Source organism: Triplophysa dalaica, chromosome 3 (assembly GCF_015846415.1).
Source record: "Triplophysa dalaica isolate WHDGS20190420 chromosome 3, ASM1584641v1, whole genome shotgun sequence".
NCBI lineage: Eukaryota > Metazoa > Chordata > Actinopteri > Cypriniformes > Nemacheilidae > Triplophysa > Triplophysa dalaica.
Genome location: NC_079544.1, coordinates 27,706,351 through 27,726,946, shown reverse-complemented (window position 1 = coordinate 27,726,946; position 20,596 = coordinate 27,706,351). Strand labels below are relative to the sequence as shown.

At 40.1% G+C, this 20,596-nt stretch overlaps 1 protein-coding gene across 6 annotated transcripts in view; it reads left to right on the top strand.

The window, feature by feature from the left end:
* Positions 1-615: 615 nt before the first annotated feature.
* Positions 616-20,596, top strand: part of LOC130417197 (adhesion G protein-coupled receptor L2-like) — a 95,738-nt gene continuing 75,757 nt past the window's right edge. For all 6 annotated transcript variants that reach the window (XM_056742544.1, XM_056742542.1, XM_056742543.1 and 3 more), the window contains exons 1-2: positions 616-1,140; positions 15,671-15,867. In XM_056742544.1, the coding sequence (XP_056598522.1) occupies positions 15,792-15,867 (76 nt within the window). In that variant the 5' untranslated portion in view covers positions 616-1,140; positions 15,671-15,791. The remainder of the gene's footprint in view (positions 1,141-15,670; positions 15,868-20,596) is intronic.

Genomic DNA, 20,596 nt, shown 5'->3' with positions numbered 1-20,596 from the left:
AAAATTTGAATTTGTTGTGTTTTAAAATTGAATAAATGGTGTTGGTGGGCACAATTTTATTTTCATTTAAAGAAAGTCAATTCTTATATTCCAGCACTTGTGATAAGATCAATGTGATGTCTATAGACCACACTAAGGGTTATGGACATTTAAATATCTGAAATAATGTTAATCAAAATTAAGCATTCACTTGTCTAATCTATTGCATCAGAAAAAGTTGATTTAAACAACATCAATTATTTTTGAAGAACATTACAAATGCTACAGCAAAACATTATAATGGATTGATAAAGAATAACCACACATAATTTCCTTCATAAATGTATTCAGTGAAGTAGTCCTACACTGTGGATAGTGTCGGCACACACTGACATTAAAATACAACATGAATCCAGAAGTGCGGTGTGCACACAGGAAATCACCCTTTATATCACTCTCCCGGAGCGAAGTTTGGCGGTGTTTAAACAGTTGTTAGGAAAAGAGCCTTCCATAAGGTTTATGGGTTTGACTCTGTAGGCCAGGTGCTGCTGCAATCCGGATCCTCTAGTGTGCGTCATCCACTTCGGGCTTTCCAGCGCGCCTCTGCAGAGACACACGGACGCACGCACGCACGCACGCACGCAGCCGGCTCGACGCGCTCGTCTCCTTTCAGCTACTGGGTCGAGATTGACTTTGCGCAGTACGAAGCGACTGGGATTTCCTTAAGTTCAAAAACATATTTCCAGCTGAGTGTGCGGCAAGTCCCGTACCGGTTCGGTCGACGGGTATTCAGAGTTCATTAGAACAGCTCGACCGGCACGATGGCGAGAGGACGCGTGAGTTCGTAGACGTAACGCGAATATTTTGCGTCCGAACCGAGCGCTGCATGGACCGGGACACCTCCGGCTCCAGAAATCGGAGAAATGATATTTTGAATCGAGAACGAGTTGTTCAGTTAGTGAGTGTCCGGTAACTGAAGGCCTGATGGAGTTATCCGGAGCGCACGGATGTTTTGGGAACGCGTCTACCTGAGCGAACGCATTGGATCCGAACGCTTTGGACGCGCCGAAAGTCTTTGTGCGCTGCTTTTAGGGGTGACTTATAAACCCTGTCGCTTCATACTGCGTCAAAACACTTTCCTCTGGGACTATTCCTCAACATGTGAGTATTTTACTTTTCAGTCAAGCGCATGTCGGAGATTGACGCTTAGATTTATCGTGGCGAAATTAACCGTCTGAAAGCGTGTACGGTACCGTGTTGTAAACAGCTCATCTGGGTTTTAAGACAGCGGGACAGTGAACATGAAAAGACCAGTGCTCAAAAGACGGACGTTTTGTACTGTCCATTTACAATGAAAATACACAAAAAGAATTGTGTGTAAAGATGTGAAAGCATGCGCGGGGTCATGAAGTGTTCAGCTCGTGTGTGTCCCGGTCCAAGACATCGATAACACAGCAGTTAGTCTCAATTTCTCGTTTTTGTTTTTTTTTTTACAAAAAAAGCATGCTGTGTTTATACCTTTTCATTATAATCCTGGGTGAATTTATTGAAGAATTATACAGGCCAGTGAAATGAATCAATGGAAAGAGGCTGTTTCTCAAACTGGCCGAAACGGATGCATTGTCCTTTCTGGCCTTATTTATTACACCACATCAAAGAAATTGGAGTTATAAATAATACTTTTTTTACACATTTTAACAATGTTACCCAAGCATTTGCGGCAGTTGCAACTGCATCAAATACATAAAACAGCAGGGTTAAAGTCAACCAAAAGGAATAACGTTAGTGCATAAAAGAGGTTGTATAATATGAGTGCATTTAATCCTTGTTTCATGAGGGCTTTGTAAATGGAAGCATAAATGGTTGATTTTGTTTGTCTTTTGAAAGTCCTTCTGCAGCAGCTCAAATGAGATCATTTTACTGCACATGCATTATTTAGCGTGCTATGAGCTTCTCGTGTCACACACACAGTGTGTGCATGCAGAGAAATTCATGGATCAGGCGGCTAGTTTGTTGAAAGTTTAAATCTGTGCAAAACTGGATACTTGTGTGTCAGCCATTAAAACAAAGTACAGAACAACAGAGGAGCCACGAGCAACACACTATATTGTGAAGTAATCGTACATATGTGTGTGTGAAGTTAAAACTGTAGCTCATTCAAGTAGGTCCCGTTCATGATTTTTAAAAACTGCAAGACGGAATGCAAAATGAAGATTTATTGTATTTGATCTCACTTAAAGTGCATTTTGCTTGACTGAATTTGAGAAGTACGAGTAGAACCAACATTCACATAAAAAGCCTCCTATGATTTACATTTTAAACGCATGAAAGTACAGTGCATTTAATCTCCATTGTGAGTCATTGTTTAGCGCTCATTCATTTGAATGCAGAGGGTGAATTCACATGGACAAATGTACAGTTGCGGTGCGCTCTCATTCGCTCCATTTGTTGTGCATGTCTTTAGAGGAAGTGCCATCTCAGCTCACATCAACTGCCTGTGATTTCTGGCGCTTCATTTTCCAACCATTCATTTACATATCAAAGTGCTTGCATCTCAATGGCCCAAAACTTGAGCCACCAACCCCCAGCCCAACAGTTTGGCCACTACTGAGTCCATTCATGGCAAGGTTAAATAATTGCATTCCTTTGAAGAACATTTTCTTTACATTATTAAAGCATCAAATTCATTGATTTGAAAAGGTTTCTGGTCGATTAATTGTTGAATTTTTACAACCTGTATTTTCACGTTAGTCTTGAGACGTGAAGGATGTCTACCGGAAGAGAATTCCTGTCATTATTTCACACCGATCCTGAATGAATATAATGATATCAAACACTATGAGAAATGGAAAAACAGTGGACTGATTCTTGAACTATCTATGTATATGCATTATTTTATTTGGCCGTTGAGATTTGTTCACAGATTTCACAATTTTCTAACCAAGCGATCGTAATACCATCTAGATTTTTAAATATTGCCATGCACCTTCTCATTGTCTCACGCTCTGTATTTCATGACATTTTGCCTATTTTGCACTATTGTTTTTCCCAGATGATGAAATGCAGACACCAGCATTTTCCAGTTGTTCTTGCAGCTGTTGAGTTTTCAAAACCGAGTTACTCCATTTATTCATGGTAGTCCTAGTTTCCGCCAATATACCAAAGTTACTGCAGTAAACGTGGGCTAACTTACTACTATCCACACGATTCTCTCTCTATACATATTTTATATATATAATAAATGTAAGTTTATTTAGACCATACTACTCGATCTAAACGGTACGGCACTGTGACAGTTCATAAAATAGATTTCTTTTTAGTGGAGCACTGAAACAGCACTACGACACAGCTTATTCTGAATGCATTCTCACACGTTACGTTTAAAGGTGCAAAACCTTTGAAAGAAATCTTTGATTCACAACAGGCCCTGCAAATAGCAATTGCCTATATCACATTACGCCACTGGTTTCCTTTTCCACTGTTTACTAACTCCATCTAGCAAAGCCTTTGTATGTCCAAAGCAATGATAGCTCAAGAACTTACAGCGAAAGGCAGACAGTTGTGTATGTATGCTCAGGGGAGCTGGTGAAAAAAGGAACGGAGCCGTTTGGAATAAGGAATAATGCGTCTGGCAAACTTCAATAGCGATGTTTTGGGAATTTTTTCACACTGAATGTTTTTGGCCAGTGTCTGAATTCAAGCATGAGGAATGCTGCTAATGTTTATTTCGGAACTGTGTTATTACGCGTCCGAGTGAAAGGTTGTCGTAGATGATTAATTATAATCATTAGTATTATGATTTCACAAACGCGTGATTCAGGATACAGCACATGTTCGCCGCAACCTTTGACATGTGTTGAAGTGTTTAACGTTTTCCTGATTTTGCTTCAAATTTCATTCATTCCTTAACGTCACAAGGCCTGTGGTCGAGCGTGGAGATTGATCCCTTCAGTGCGCTAACGTTCCCACAGAAATGAGCTGGATTACTCAAGCGCTTGCCGAGATCTCATTTCTGCTGGCCCAGAAAGTCTTGAGTCTTTCACGTCACTTCATAGAGTTCCTGACGCTAACAAGCCCCCGCTATCATGTGTCAACCTATAAAAACACTTCTCAGAAGATTTGTTTCAATGCGAGTCGTACCTATATAATCCAATGTATATATACTTCAGGTTTTGCTGTTGAATGCAGGACTGCACAATGCACATTTACAATAGAATGGAATTAGATATAATTCTACAGAATCACCCGCAGCCAAAAATATTATTATTTGAAATACGAAGCAAATTCAATTAAATATGAAGAATTTATATTAATAGTACGTCATAGCTCTCCAGAGGGAAAGAAGAAGTTTAGGCATTTGCAGTATTGACAAATATTATGCAAATGATCAAACAGAACACTCAAATGTCGAACTAATATGTTTTATGTTTCAGTGTTATTAAGCAAAGCAATGTGTTAAAAAAATATTCTCTTTAGTAAATGAAAAGAGAAGTAAAAAACAAATCAATATTTGACTTGAAGTTGAAAGACTGGTTTTATAATTGGAATGTTCAACCTTTTCAGATGCATAATAAAACATTTAAGAGATAAAATGAACAGACCAATATTTATGACATTATTTTTTAAATTAAACCAAGAAGAATAACTATTTGTAGCGAATGCTAGCAGATTAATAAGCATTTCGACACTCATTAGGTGAGCGTGAAATAAATGAGGAATCATTTTTGGGATCTCGGAAAAACTTTCAGCTTATACAAATATGTTCGAAAAATATAATGTCTGCATAATGGCAAAAAGTAAATAAACAAGAAACTAAATCTGCGAACGGTTTGTTTTTCTAACATAATGAAGTAAAAGTGTAATAATATTGTATGCCTTTAATTGAACCTAAAACAGATGATTTTTGGGGCAACACAAGCCAAAGATATTCCTTTATTTTTTTAATCCGGCATGCTTTATATTTAACCACAAATGCAAGAACGGAAATGTAACTAAACAGCAAGCCAGAAGAAGTATTTTAGTGCTACCTCAAACCTGTATAAAAGCCCCCTTTTATATTTTGTGAAAGAACATTTTTGAATTAGTACGAGTTTTTCTGTAGCTGCCAAAAAGCTTTCAGGGTTGAAAGAAACTTGAGTTTCCAGCCGAAGCCCCTCGGTGCAGTGCAGAACACACAGGGTTTCTGGAGTGACGGTGATTTCACTCAGAACCATTGATCGTCCTCAGAACATTCTGAGAGACTGTATGGAGGCCATTAAAATAGTTGTTTTAAAGAGAGACACCTCTCGTCTTAGTTATTAGTCATTTCGGTACATGGAGGCAGAATGAAGCTCTACCCAGCAGGCGAAATTTCTTTAATAGCAGCAAAGAAAATGACGCAACTACAAGCTCTTGTATGATCGGCTGTCGCAAAAGTTCAAGTTGACTTGATGTTGCTCGAGTGGTAAAACATGGCGCTGACAAGGTCAAAGGTTCAGATTTCAGGTAACCGATAAAACACACAGACATAAAGAATCTGCTGAATACTTCAATGTAAATGCTTGTTGTGCTCCAGGCCAGATCTGTAGGGTGTGATGGTAATGCTGCAGTTCTCCAGCATTAAGTGCAATCTTCAATCACAGCAGGATCGCTCGACAGACATCACTGTCTGGTTCTCTGAAGTAGGATAAAACGATGCAGAAGGAAAACAAGAGATGAATCAAGAGAAACGCATCCCTGCTTTGCCAAAGCGATTTTACGCTTCTGTAGAACTATCACTGCACTTATGCCGTGTTTATATGCGATGGAAATGATGGTTTTTATAGATGCATTTCATCTATCCATCAGAACAATCGTAGTGGGTTTCTCACCAGTTGATGTGCGTGGAAATAACAGATGTAAGAGAAGAGAGAAAAGAAAATGCCGGTTGAACGCAGTCTTGCATAAACTCTCTGTCAGGAAGCAGGATTTTAAAGATTTTACATGGATGTTTGTGCTTAAAGGAATAGTGCGCTCCAAAATAAACTTCTTTCATCATTTTCTCAATCTCATGTCTTTCCAAACCTGTATGACACGGACGATATTTCAGGAAATGTCTGAGTGCTTTTTGTGTTCACACAGTGGAAGCTCAACCTTCTTCACAATATCTTCTTTTGTGTTTTTTGGATGAAAAAAGGTTGGAATGACATGAGTAAATTATGACTGCATTTTTATTTCTGTGAGTGAACTATGCCTTTACTGTGAAAAAAGGGAATCTATTATTGGTGTAATTATGCTGGATGTGCAACCAACCTAAAGCCTTTTACACGTGAACATCTTTCTAGTTTTACACATTTTATGGAACCGTCTGATGATCGGCCTGCACTTGAGTTGTTGATAGTTTTTCAAGCATACCAGGAATTGAGTTGAACAATCGGACACAATACTGTACCCGATAAAGCTGTGCAATTAATCGAAAAAGAATCGTAATCATCAATTTAGGCCTTCAACAATTACGAGAACAAATGAATCGAGGTAAAACGATTATAATGCCACTTTCCATTTTGCAAGGATTGTCTGTTTTCCAGGGTATAAATCCACATTTTCTTTACAATTGTTTTTCAGTTGAGTTAACAGTTAAAAAGCCAAGTTATTTTTCTATTTTGTGTCAAAAGTTGGTGAGTAATTGTCTTGTGTTATCGGTATCAAAATATTGATGATGATTTTTCTCATAATCAAGCTGCCCTAATACCCGATCACTTATTTATCAGTAAATGGAGAAAATGTAAAGCAAAATGATGAGATCAAATCCTTTGCCGATAATCGCATTCAGCCAAAGAAAAAAACTGCAAAGTTCTATAAATATGAAAAATATTTTAAAAACTATGTATTTTAAATGAATCACATTCACTGTACGTGTGTGTGTCACATACGTGTGAAAACGTATGTGTGCTAGAACTGCACTTCATGTAGGAATACCTATGAATACAAATGAGATCACGTGAGAAAAGAAAAGAGATGGACTACCGAGAACGCATCAAGCCACACGTACAGGTTTATCATACTTTTTCCGACCCAACCTTTCACTCTCTCTCTCTCTCTCTCTCTCTCTCTCTCTCTCTCTCTCTCTCTCTCTCTCTCTATCTATCTATCTATCTATATATATAATTAAAGGAATAGCATTGTGCATTTGTGAATATTAGGATCTGTAGTCCGCCCCCACTATCTGACCTCTGTGTGGATGATTAGTCCTCCCTACGCCTTTTTTCAGGAGAGAAGCGCTCTCTTAAACGCACCCTGCTGTAGCTGCCAGCTTTGAATGATGGATAGCTGCTAGACCTTTCTGCTTGTGTATCAAGCGCTCCGTGTTGGCGCTGCTCACCCTGTTGGAGCTGTGAATTGGAGGTTGATGAATGGTTAAAGGTCTTGTAGCTCCATCTATCAGGGGATTAGCATTGACCTGCGAGCCGTCTCTACCGGCCCCTGGGCTCCTGCACAACAACAAATGGCTACATTAGCATAGATAGAGACCACAGCCCCCGTGATATATTTTTATCCCTCTGTGGGAATTTTAAATGTATTATTCAATTTTACAGGCGCAAGAACGTGCTGGCAGATATTGGGGGGATCATCGTGCGTCTGTTGCGTGCGTGTCCGTTAATGCGCCACTCGAGTCAGTTGTCTGCGCTGATTATGCCACGTTTCCTTGAAGTGGAAGGGAGCGCGTGTGGAATCAGGTTGATGCGTTAATGTGCGCCGCATTATTTCATGCTGATGTCCTGAAGTGCTCGGTGCCAAACGCTTATGAATCATCATCTAGATTCTAATGGTTTTGAGGAGGACCTCGATGAACCCATTTGACATTCATTAAAGTACTCGATAGCGTTCGACTGGAGAAGAACTGCATGTGTGCATTTCTCAGCTGTTTGGATCGGTTCATACACAAGAGATGATGCAAAATTACATACTGATGGGAATTTTAAAATGACTCGAGACAGATTCAAACTTAAGGAGAACTGCACACATGTAATTCCTATTTATTTTTCACAATCACAAAATTGGTTAAGAAAGTGTGCCATGCAGTTCCGAACTTCTGTATTAGCACCAAATATCCATATCCACATATCGCAATTTTCTTACAAAAATATATACATGCTCTTCATACACAAACAATTCCACTATGTGATGACTTCTGAAGAAGAATGTACTTGTTTGTGTTTTTGTTGTGGCCTTCTTTTCCCTGAAGTATTTACTTCTTTAGTATTATGCTAACGGCTTATTATTTCCAATACTGCTGTTCCGAAGCCCTTTATTTTATGTGGAAATCATTGGTGCCCTTAATTTCTAGTATTTGTTAAGAAAAAAAAACGTTCTGTGGCATATAGTGGCAGTGAAATAAGAGCTCATCATTTCTGTCCTCCCTCTTGATTTGTTCCATTTGAAACAGGCGAGTGAAGAGGGAGGCATGAGCGTCTGTGTGGATCGGCCGTGCGAGAGCTAGCGGGATTGCTCATGACTTCTCTGGGTTTTAATTATAGAAATCACAAGCTCCTAAATGTGCTCAAGGCATCGCGATTATTCCGCTAATGGCGAAAGTCATGAAATTGGGAAATCGGATTGTATGTTGCGCCGCACTTCAGCGCAATTACGCAAAATCTGCTGTGATCACTTGTGGTCGTAAGCGATAAAATGGTATGTAGACGGAATGCAATTATTGCCGCGTTTGCAATCAGAGACCGTTTTTGGGGTTTGGTGTATCAGTGTTTGCGATCAAAGTAATTACCTGCTTAAATTGCATGATATGATCAGGTACAAGTGTAATCACATACTGACATAGCAACTGAACTCAAGTGGCCTTGTGTTAACTGCAAATGTGTTTACTATTGCTTTAGCTGTTATCCAATGTTCACATTCTGTTTATTCAATTAAAATGCATGTGTATGGGATTGAACAATGTTTCTACTTTAATTACAATATACTTTTTCTTGTTGTCATTTCGATTCATAGTCCTAGACATATCTTCCTAGAACTGCTTGTGACGGCCCCCTGCTAACCTTTTTTGGTATTGTCACATTCTGTTTATTAAATGAACATGCTTTCATGCCTTTAAAAACGTTTTGCCAAATTCCCAACACAACAGACTCATTGTCAGTCTCCAAAAATTTTAACTGACTTTTTTTGGGCAGGTCAGAAAAGCTCTTGAATGTGCACGTAGAGTTTTCAGTTCAAAGTCAGACATTTTAATTACTATGGGATTGAATTGATAAATGCCACGTAGATTTTCCTTCCACCCACCGGTGTGACTGCTCGCTAGTTTCTAATGAGAGAGACGGCGAATGCGAACGCATCCATTCTAATTTTAGTTTGATGTCCTTTTAATCCACGTAAAGTAGGATTTGCTGATTGTTTTTGGATTGACTGGCATGTTAGAGATCTGCAACGATACTCTTCTGCGTGTCTCGGGCTGTCTCAAGCCGTGCTAAAAATCGAGGCGGTCTGTTAGATAATCCTTCCAATGATGGTGAATTATTGAAAGGTTTGTATTCGTTGACTGGGACCGGGTGAGCTTTTAACTCACTGTGTCGGTTCGTCTTCTGTATGGTAACTAAGGGACGCTACACAAACACAAGAAGGAATTATGTTCCGGGGAAGAGTAAAGAGGGGAAAAAGCTGGTGCGGTGGATTGGGGGCAGAAAATCAAATGAGAGCGTCTCACCAGCCAGCGGCCGGCCTGAAGATTAACACGAGGCTGGTGACAGAAAGAAAACAGGGAGAATTCAAAAAGCAGGCAGTGCGAGTGGAGGCAGCGCGTCTCTCCGTTTAATCTATGCATTTTGTGCTTCTACTGTATATCAAAGCCATAGTAGTCAATCCTCCCGCCTCCATTTATTACCAAAGTTATGTCTTTTCTGTTTGAATTTCATTTTTTGATAGATATCAAAGCCAGAGTAGCTGCAGTGACTGCACATTCTGTGTGAATTTTGTTCATTTCCAAACTGAGGATTGAGAACATGAATAAAGAGCAAATGTACGACAGCATCCTTGAAAAGGTGTCATTGATTTTTAATGTGTAGCGCATTAATGCTTGCTTGTTTACTCATGCAGATGTTTCTTTTCATACTGTAGATATATTCATTAAATATGTGGCAGCGTAGATTCTCATGTCCTTACCTTTCTCTTGAAGTCATTCCTAAAATATTCCTTCAAGTCAAGTGGGAATAAACTTGTTCAGAAGACGATCATGTGTGAACAGAAATTGAAATCCTGTTTGTCTGACCAATAGTAGACAGGGAGTGCTTAAAAAACAATGATTATTAAAATGCTGACTCAACACTCAGTTTGCACATTTTATACGTATTGTCTACTGTGCCGAGTTGATACTAACTAGTTTAATGAGGCAACAGGCTTGTGCAATAAAACTTTGTTTGCCCTCATTGTCTGTGACAGCATAAAACATTACACATCTAATTCAGGGTTCTTAAACACGTATATTTTATTGCAGCATCACAATATTGTGCATTTGAACTTGCGTTAAGCAATTACACAACATTACATTTCAACCAAGGTAACAACTACGGGAAAGTTTGGGATGAAGGGTGTATTCCAATTTACATTAGTACATCCCTTTGTTAATTGTTATTTTAATACATCACAATGCATATAGATACACATGAAGTAATAGACTGTACGTCTGTTATAGTCCATTCGTTCCATCTTTAACACCAAAGGGGTCCCGTGCAGAGTTAGGTTTGTGTTTCGGGCCACACTTAATTTGTCGAATTATTTTCAACAATGTCCATAAATGTTCTCAAAGGCGATCGCTTTTTCTTGGTGTCCCAGTTCCATGGCAAATGCTCAGGTGTAGCCATGAATGGCACCGTGTAATCGTGTGAAGAAAAACAGAATGAAGACGGTAGTTTGGGCCTGCGGGGTGTTTAAATGTTGATCTGTGGGTATTCTCCATTCACTCACCAGTTGACTGATAGGACACATTACAGCCTATTCTGTTTGGAGTAAATGTGCGGTTGTCAAGCCAACTACATTTTCTCTTGTATATGGTGAATTGTGAGGGAACGACTGAAGTATGCGGAGGAATGGGTCGCTGCGGGCGTCATGCGGTTCAATGCTGGATAAAAAAGGAAGAAAATTCTTCAGCTCCTTTAGTTTCTTTATGAAAGGATTCAGGGCTCTGACACTGACTGAAAAGAATTACAGTATCACACACAAACGGACATCTTTTCTTTGGTTGATGAATGTGATGTTTGAGTCATTTCCTTTAGACTCAGACTTTTAACACATAGATTATCAGTCGTAACGCTTTAACACGCCTTATTATGACTTCTCGGTAAGATCTGCTAACCCGAACAAATCACTCTGGATATGCTGGGGATTTTCACATCTGTAGACGTCGGGCAACCCAATGTTAATACCAACAATGAAACCAATGAGAAAAGAATAAAAATTAAGCCTGTGGCTTAGCCTGTGCTGAAATGGTCTCCTAGTGAGTGCTCCTGCCATTGAATCAGTCTACTAGGATAGAACGCTAACACGCTGACATGAAATTTCCCATGCAGGAAAGTGGGAGGTGAGATCATTGCTGATTGACACCTGAAGTTTGTGGCACCATTTCTGCACCTTTACCTGCGTTTCGGTCCTGTCAGCGATATGCCCGCTGTTGACACCCCCAACTGACATGGGCATCCTATGCCTGTCTCGCTCGCACCCTAGCTTGTGACAAGTTTGCAACGAGAAAATGACATTGAATCCTTGAGGGGGAGACCCAGCTTGCCGTAGTCTTGTCAGGGATTGTCATGACAAAGTGCAATGCCTCGGAGACGTCTCCTCTGAGAATGTCGAGAGCATCCAAGGAGATCTCCTTTAGACCCGCTCTGCACCTCTCCGTGTGCATTTGACTGCTAGAAAATGACACACATTTTATACCGTAACATGTCCTCGTTTTATTAAACACTCGTATGAAATACTCTTCCTGTGTTTTGTGTTGTAATTTAGACCTGCTTGTTTATGTTTCAGTTAAATGTGATTTGTAAGCGTACAATTTTTGTTTGAAAACAAAATGAGTGTGAATATTGTCATTTTGAATACTTTCTCTGTCCTTTCACATGTGAAGTTGATCTTGTGGCATTTGGGTTGATTTAGTGGATTTGACAGTGTACGTTTAACAATGTAATCGGTCTCCAAAATGCCACATAAAAATGGTAATAACAGCATCACATCTTCATTTATCTGCGCTTGAGCTTACACACGGATGCAGCTTTACATTTCATTTGTGTCCGCCTCACTTGCTATGCATCTATGTGCGTACGCATTCTTTATTTTCTCCCGTCTTGGCCCTGACAATTGAAAATAAATTAACATTCCAGCTCTTTTATCTTTTTCTTCTTTAAGCCTGTCAAGAATACTTGGAGGCGAACCCTGAGAGGTCAAGCGACACTCACAAGCTGTCAATCTTCCCGTGCGACCCGCCCGCCCGCCCTTTTTCTTTTTCTCCTCCATTCTTTTCTGGCCTATTCAGTCAATTCCTCTCTGTCCAAGAACCTCCTTCTTGGCTATTCTTCCAGCGGTCGCCTCCCCGTCCTCCGAAAGGAAGGCGGGAGCACAGTGATGAATCTCACATTCACAAACATACCCATATTTAACATTAAGCCTTCCTTTTTGGCTGCCCTGTTTTTCCCACCCGTTCATTATCATTATCATTTAATTGCCCTCTTTCCACTCTGATAACATGGGAATTTTGCAGTGCACACTCGTTTTTACCCTTTTGCTATAATGATGACATCTGTCATCCTGTCTAAATGACTGGAGGAGATTTGTCGTGAGACATAGAGCTTACTTCTCGTGATGAACAATGAGAAAATGTGGCAAATAAGTGGCTCCTATTCATGTCGGATCATGTTTTAGAATGACAGAAATATAGGATTATCATGGTGTGGTGACTTTTTGAAGGTATGAAATGGTTTGATTGATCAATCAAAAAGTTTTTCTTCCCCTGTACAACATGAGTCATTTCATTTACGCGAAAGCAAAAACTGTCACGCATTCCTGATCTCTGCCCTTGCAAAAATATGACGCGTCTGTCAGGAGCGGCGCAAAGCTTGCTAATACTAATCGCTTAATCCTTTTATTTCAAGTCAGAACAAATCCAGTCCGAAATCTGCCAAACAAAATGGTGTTTAGGTGGATGATAATGGTGGGCTCCTGCGATTAAGCCTCCAGACATAAAGCGAGCATGTACCTCAGCAGGGTGAGAGTTTGAGCTCTCTAATGAAGAGAATTAAACCATGTCGGGCAGACGTTGCGGTCCCTCACTTTTCGTGAGCTCCCTTCCATCCCCCAACCCACGCCTCCCGTCTGCCAGGATCAGCGTCTCGGCAAACTCAGCAGGGTGTGGGATTTTCCGGCCAGTTATATCGGTGATCATGATTACCCAAGTACAGATCAACGGCACCCTCAGCCGCACTCAAGACACCCTGTTTGGGTATCTGCACAGCTGCGGGATATTTGGCATCCTGATCCCATCATGCAATGCCCTGAATGATTTCCCCTCCTGAATGCGTAGTCTGCGATAAGGCCGATTGCATTTCTATGATAAGTTTAATCATGCGTATTAGCATGAAGCGCAAAGCATTCAGCCTAAACCCTCTGGGTGCATTGAAGTTACTGTCGGGTGTCAAAGCGCCCCTGCTAATTGTTTAAAGATAAATGTGCTTGGACTTCAGACGTGCTCCTTATAACAAAATTTCTCCCGCCTGCCGGTCTCAGTGTTGCGCAACGCTGTAAAATGCATTGAAGAAAGCTGGATTTTTCCTGCAGCTGGATTTGTAATGAAACGTAATTAAATTCTGTCTGTTGTATGCTGCGTTTTGTTTCTTACTTTCCCTTCTCCTGTTTTCATCAGCGTTACTGGAGCTCTGAGAACGGCGTAATGTTCATATTTAGGTTCATAATAAAATAATCACGCCGCTTGATGACGAGGAACTGCGCGGAGGCTTTGGTGAAGCAGACATCAAAGTGCGAAATTCCGCAGGCAATACGGATGAGTCAAAACCACAAACTACCTGTGCTGCACATGCTGAGCCGATGCATTGTGGGGGACGGAGGAGGAGGGGCAGTGATTTTTTTTCTGGAAGATGAAAGTATTATTTAGTTTGTGGGTGGATGCTTGCACGCGTATGCGCAGGCATGCGTGTCTGTGGGTATGAATTCGTGGGCAAAGTGAGTCTGACATGTCATCCGTCTTCAGCGTTTGACATTGTGTTATAATGAGCTCGGGCTCCCCAGGGTCTCCAATAGTAACCTTTACCAAAGCAGACAAAGCAGTCTGAATGTGTTCATCCCACCCCCATGAGATAACGGGGAGACAAAAGCAAACACACACAAACATACAGACACAAAGGAGAAGTGTTTTTAATAGTTTACCGACTAAACCAGTTGCCAAAGTAATTATTATCTAGCGCAGGGTGGGTCGAGGGGAAGTGAGAGACGTTGAGAAATGAGCGATGTGTTTGCAAGCTATATAAACGGTGCAATTACAAGCACAAGCCTGGGCGTGTGAATTCCACTCCGGGGTCCAAAGATAGACTCTGGCTTCCCTCGAAATCGGTGGCGTATCCTCAAAACCGACTTTAACAGTGTTAATGTGGCACATTAAGGTCTGTGGAGACGGCTTCCGGGTTTCAGCTTTGGCTAAATATTTCGGCTAAGCAAGACTCGGCCGCAAAACACTTTTAGCTGCACCAAATTATACAGCACGCCTTTAAAAAACATCTTAAAGCATTGTTTTCAAGTCGTTTTTTTATTTGAATCACTGAAGCCTGGATCTTCAGTTTTAGGAGCGACTCGCCATATCTAGAGACCAGAAAACCAGAGACATGGGGGTGCGCTCTTTTTTACCTTAGCAACCCCATTGCAATGGCATGACAGCCACGTATAACATTTTAGCACTGTGGTAGTAAGTTTGGCACAGACAAGCACCGCTTACGTTTCCTACAGAAAATGTAAAAATCTACTTTGAATTCAAATTGATTTATCCATTTCTCTAATACCCAAGTGGGAGTTCTAAAACAGAATTTGATTGATTTGAGACCGCTGCTTTTATTTGATAAGCTTGAGGTAAAACATGAGACAGATCCTATATTCAACCGTGATTCATTCTGCTTTGCATTTTTGTAGATGAGTTAGATCTCATTCTTTCAATCATGCAGATCCATGTCGAACTCACCGGTGTTGGAAATTAGACATAAAGTCAGCTGGGTATGAGTTCAAACATAATCATGTAAAGAAATCCCTGTGTTTGTTTCAGTTACTCAAAAATGAACATTTGGCTAATAAATGTCCCACAGGGCCCAAAATGAAAATGATTTCAGCATTTACTCGTTCTTTTGGCATTCCAAACCAGTACGACTTTCTTCTGCAGAATACAAAAGAAGATATTTTGAAGAATGTTGGTAACCAAATAACATTGAACCCCATTGATTTCCATTGTATGGACACAATACCCATTTTCTCAAAATATCCCATTTTGTGTTTCACAGAATACACTTACACATACAGATTTTGAAGGGCATGAGGGTGAATAAATAATGGAAAAACTTTTTGTTTTTGGATGAACTATTCTTTTAAAGTTGAGACATTTAAATATAAAAAACAAAGTTCTGGATTTTGGCAATCCGTGTTATTCATATGCTAACTAAAGTTGTTTCATGTGTCTTTTCAGATGGAAGATGATTGGTGAAGCTCTGAGAAAAACAGATTGCTGACATCGTGGCCTGAATACTTGTCCTTCCTCTTCAAAGTGTAAACTATCGTCCAGCGTCTGGAGACCGTCATTAACTGCGATGGCTTCTTCACTGTGGAAATGTCCCTTTGTGCACGGACTTGTGTTAACTGTGATCTTTTCACAATGTTCAGAAGGTAAGAGGCCGTCTTCTTTTCAGGGGACTGCTCACAAATTGACACCCCTGAAATATTGAGAGATTTAATACGTAACGTGTTTAGTGAAAGTGGAACACTTTCCTCACGCGTGTTTGCTTTAGGTTGCCAATTCAATTAGTTCTGCTTTGATACTGCCTGTTATTTTGCAGTCCCACACTCGTCCTGCGGGCAAGAGCAGTGAAATCTGGTTTAGGATGAGCGATGTGATGTTATGCTGGTTGAAAGCATTTGAAATGCAGGCTGTGTGATTTTCCGTGCACCTGAAAACACGAAGCGTGTGCGTTTGGCTGGTCGGCAGAATGTCGACGACCAAATGAAATCAATATTGGACAATGTTCCTGAGCTTTTTTCCACTGACTATTTGGGTCTGATTAGCGTGTTTGATCATAATTACATGTGTAGTTGCCTTCCACACCCCAGCAAAACTACACATCTTGGCATCTTTGCTTAATCGCAATCATTATTTTTCTTTCTCACAGTTACGTGTGCTTTTCTGAACAAAATTGATTTAATCACACACTTGAGCGGCAAACATTAATTATACGCAAGCAGCAAAACACATTTTTAATTGTTATTTTTCTTCTTTTTTGCTGGGTTGTATTTTTGTACAATTAATGAGCTTAATGTTTTCGGTAGCTAAAAGTAAAATATCCTGATACGCAGCAGATTTTCTGTCAGGTTTTAGGTTAATGCCTAACAAAAGTGATCTTTTTTCTCGTCGCCGTTGTCTTTGGTGTTTTTCATTCATCAGTCCATCAGTATGAGTGTGGGTTACTCTGAAAATATTTCATCCATCCACAAGTCATTTATCATTAGCCACAACACTCCTGAGGTGAAAAAAAAAGAAGTCAGGTTTCTTCCTCTGCATCTAATGATGGATAATCACACAGAAAGCGTTCAACGAGCGCTCTTCACATTTCTGGCGCCTCAGAAAACATTATGTATGAAGGGAAAACAATTATAAAACTTCAAAATTGCGCTTTTATAGCTTGGATTTTTTACGAGCCCAATCGTTAAAATGACATCACAATCTATTATTACCCGTCACTGTTGTGGAAGGTGACGTTACGTGGTAATTAGCATGTTCTCGACGCTGAACTTGCGTTTACTCTCGGAATTTGCTGTATTTTATACAACTAAATGCCCAATAAAGTCGTTGTTGCTTATGTTCATTTATATCTTTAATGTATCTGTGGTCAGACATAAAATAATCATCGCTTATGTTTATGCGTCTAGTCAGTAACAATGACAGGTGCTAGTCGCCTTTCTGATGGAAAAATCTCTGTATACATCGCACCACTCCGCGCCTTTGTGTGCATGCGTGAATGCGTTGTGGGGGTCTGAGTGACAGATGCATCCACACCACGAGTCTCCGCTGACCGCACTTGCGTTTTCCGAAATAGAAAAGGCATCGTAAGTAAAGTAATGAAAAGGGAAACACAAGTCTCTTCGGGATGGTGTCCAGGGCAGAGGACGAAGCCTACGATCACGCTCTAATGAAGAGAAATGACAAAAAGGGGAGTTACAAATTGCCTTTACTGTAATCCATCAAAATGACGGACAGCCTTCAGATTTTTCCGTCGCCGGTAAAACATAATCTTTCAATGACGGAGAATTTTCGTTCAACGCGACCTCTGACCTGAGTAAAAAGTCTGATTGAACTGGTTTATAGAGTGGAGGTCTCAAAAAAATCCAGCGACTTTTTATTTAACCTAGAGAGAAACAAAGCTTCTGAAAAAAAACAAAGCTAACATGACATTAACTATGAAAACTGACATGTCTTTTTATAGAAAAGGTGAGATTAACTTGCTTCCATTGAAGCACACAAGATCACATCTGTGATGATGCTGGAATAACATGGATCAAACCTCATAGCAGCTTGAGTGCATGCGGTCATTAAAGCAAAAGAAAAACCAAGAAACTGGAATTCGTGTTTAAATCATTGCACGGACATGCAAGTTACAATTAAACTGTTTTCTATATTCGGCCCCAGGATATGTTTACTGTAATGGATGTAATTATAATGTTCAAAGCGTAGTATGCATGTGTCTCTTCACATACACGCTGTAAATGTGCAACAGGACTTAAGCAGCTGTTGAATGTAAATGGAGTGATGTTGTTCAGACACGGCTGAGAGAGAGGGACAGTAAATGATCTGTCGTCACTGTGTAGATGAGGAGCTGTATTTTGAGAATATGGAGTAACGGCTTGAAGCACTGCAGGTTTATAGAGGCAGAACGTGTGGATGGAAAAGTGAAAGTAGATTCCATCTCTCAATTTATATTCAAAGGTTTAATGCGTGAAAAAAGCAAAAAAAAGCGATTCGGGAATTCTCAGTATAAATTTCATATTTTCCCCTTTAATTTTGTTGTGAAAATTCTCTTGAAAAATGTTTGAATCAGACAGAATAAAAGTTGCTACAAAAGAGTTTATTTTAAGGCAGAATCCTCCAGAATTTTGAGCAACAAAATACTCCTGAAACACATTGATCACAAGATAAAGAATCTAGCTTATGTAGATATTAACAGTGCAATTGAGAAACCTGCTTCATTTGCAGATTTGAAAAGTTTGCTTTCTCTGTGGGTGATATTTCTCCTTTATCTTCTATTCCCGCTGTCATGGAGCTGATCGTTCCTCTGCCACAAACACCTTTACGCTCCGTTTCTTTTAGTTTTGTTTTAGCTTTTGGTAGCTCACCTCTGAATCATGGGGGTATATGACATGACCATAATGAATTATCGCCGCACTGCCATGGGAGAAGCGCACACAATGGATTCAGCAGTGTGCCAACAACAAGCACGCCTAAGATATGATTTATATATCTCTCACGCTATTCTGCTTCAATGCCAGCCATCCATGAAACAAGAAAAGTCTTATCTCCAGCCACGAAAGACGGACCAGCAGGAACGTGTGTGTCAAAACAACCCGCCGTTGCTTTGCAATCTGGATTTTATTGTGTCTTAGTAAACTCATTCATATTTATTCCCCAGAAACATCTCACTCGACGGGGCTCTTTTTTCAGGGGGTCTTCAATATCTACAAACCTCCACATCTATATACTTCTCCTTTATCTTGACAAATCTTGACAGATGAGACGTGTGTTTGTGCGCAAAGACTTTCACTAAACTGAGCTTTTGTGTTGTTTTCAGAACGCTGAGCATTAGAAATCAGAACATAGCTATGCAATAAACACTATGACCACGTTGGGGGATTTGGAACCTTATTCTAATCTAGGTTTTTGTCAAAGCTTGCAGCACTTTAAATGCTGTGTATTCAAAGCCATGTCACTGTGCAGAACTTTGAGGTGACTGTTGTGCGTTGAAATTGAACTTGTGTTTGTCTATATGAAATGTGTGGGCTAACCGCCAGACGTCAGCTCCAACAACGTTGCCACACCAGACCATCACACAATGTTCACTTTTTAAAAAGGTACAAACTAGTGGTGGGCATAGATTAATTTTTTTAATCTAGATTAATCTAGATTAAAATGGCTCATTTGAATTCTGCCGAAGGCATTCATTATTTGTGCTACCCAAATAATGACTAAAAGTAAGTCTTTGAGAACGGGTTTCTCAAGCCAGGTGGCGCATTAGACCAGGGGCTCATCTCCTGTTTCCAAAATGCATCACTAACTGCTTGAGAAAGCTGTTCTACTATGATAATTGGTGATGAAAATTAAATTATGTTCAATAAGATGAACTTGTGTTTACTTCCACATTAGCTAAGGGATGATTTGCGTTTAGGTGGTGCTTGAGACTGGAAGAGCTCCTACAGTACATTTACATTTAGTCATTTAGCAGACGCTTTTATCCAAAGCGACTTACAAAGAGTGAGGGAGCAACAAGCGATATGTCATACAGGAGCCATAATACATTAGATCTCAATACAAAGTTACTGGTTTCAACTAAAGCTAGACCACTACCTGTTGAGAGAAAGTGTTTTTTTTAAACCAATTCCGCATTGCACAAGGTGCAAACAACCTTAGTCTTGTCGATGTTTCCATTGGGAAGCTTCTTAAAAATTAATATTCCCTGAAGCAAACCCGGCGGCTTCAAAGCTGCATCCATGTTAGCACGTCATATTTGATGTTGTAATTTCACAGTAACGTTATGTTGTGTTCAGACCAAACGCGAATGGCGCGTCAAGTGCGAGTGATTTATATGTTAATGCAAAGAGCCAATAGACCTACTTGCTGCGCGAATCGCGCGAATGAAGTCCTGGTTATGAGATGATGAGGCGGCTTCTGCTTCCACGAATCACGCGAATCACGCGAGTTGAAAAATCTCGTTCTCGCCCCGTACAGTGCAGTTAAGCTGGTATACATCCGCGCTAAAATATCAAGGTGAAAGTCATCATAGCTTGCGTAGTATAGACCCAGCTCCCAACCCAACTTTGAGAATAGATTAACGGCGACATTTTTTTTAACGCGCGATAAGAGGCTCACTGCGTTACCGGCGTTAACGGCCCACCACTAGTACAAACTCATCTTCACAGTGATGCCATAGAAGGTTCCTTCATAAGAAACATTTCATATTATAGCTGCAGTACACTACAAGACTTTTAAAATCTGAACAGAACTTTTTTTTAGCTAGACATCATTCACTTGCAGACTTTTTTAAAAGTTTCAGATAGAAACACACTAAAGGCTGATACACACTACACTAATTTTGCCCAGATTTGTAGCCCGCATTTGTTGCAGAAATTCTGT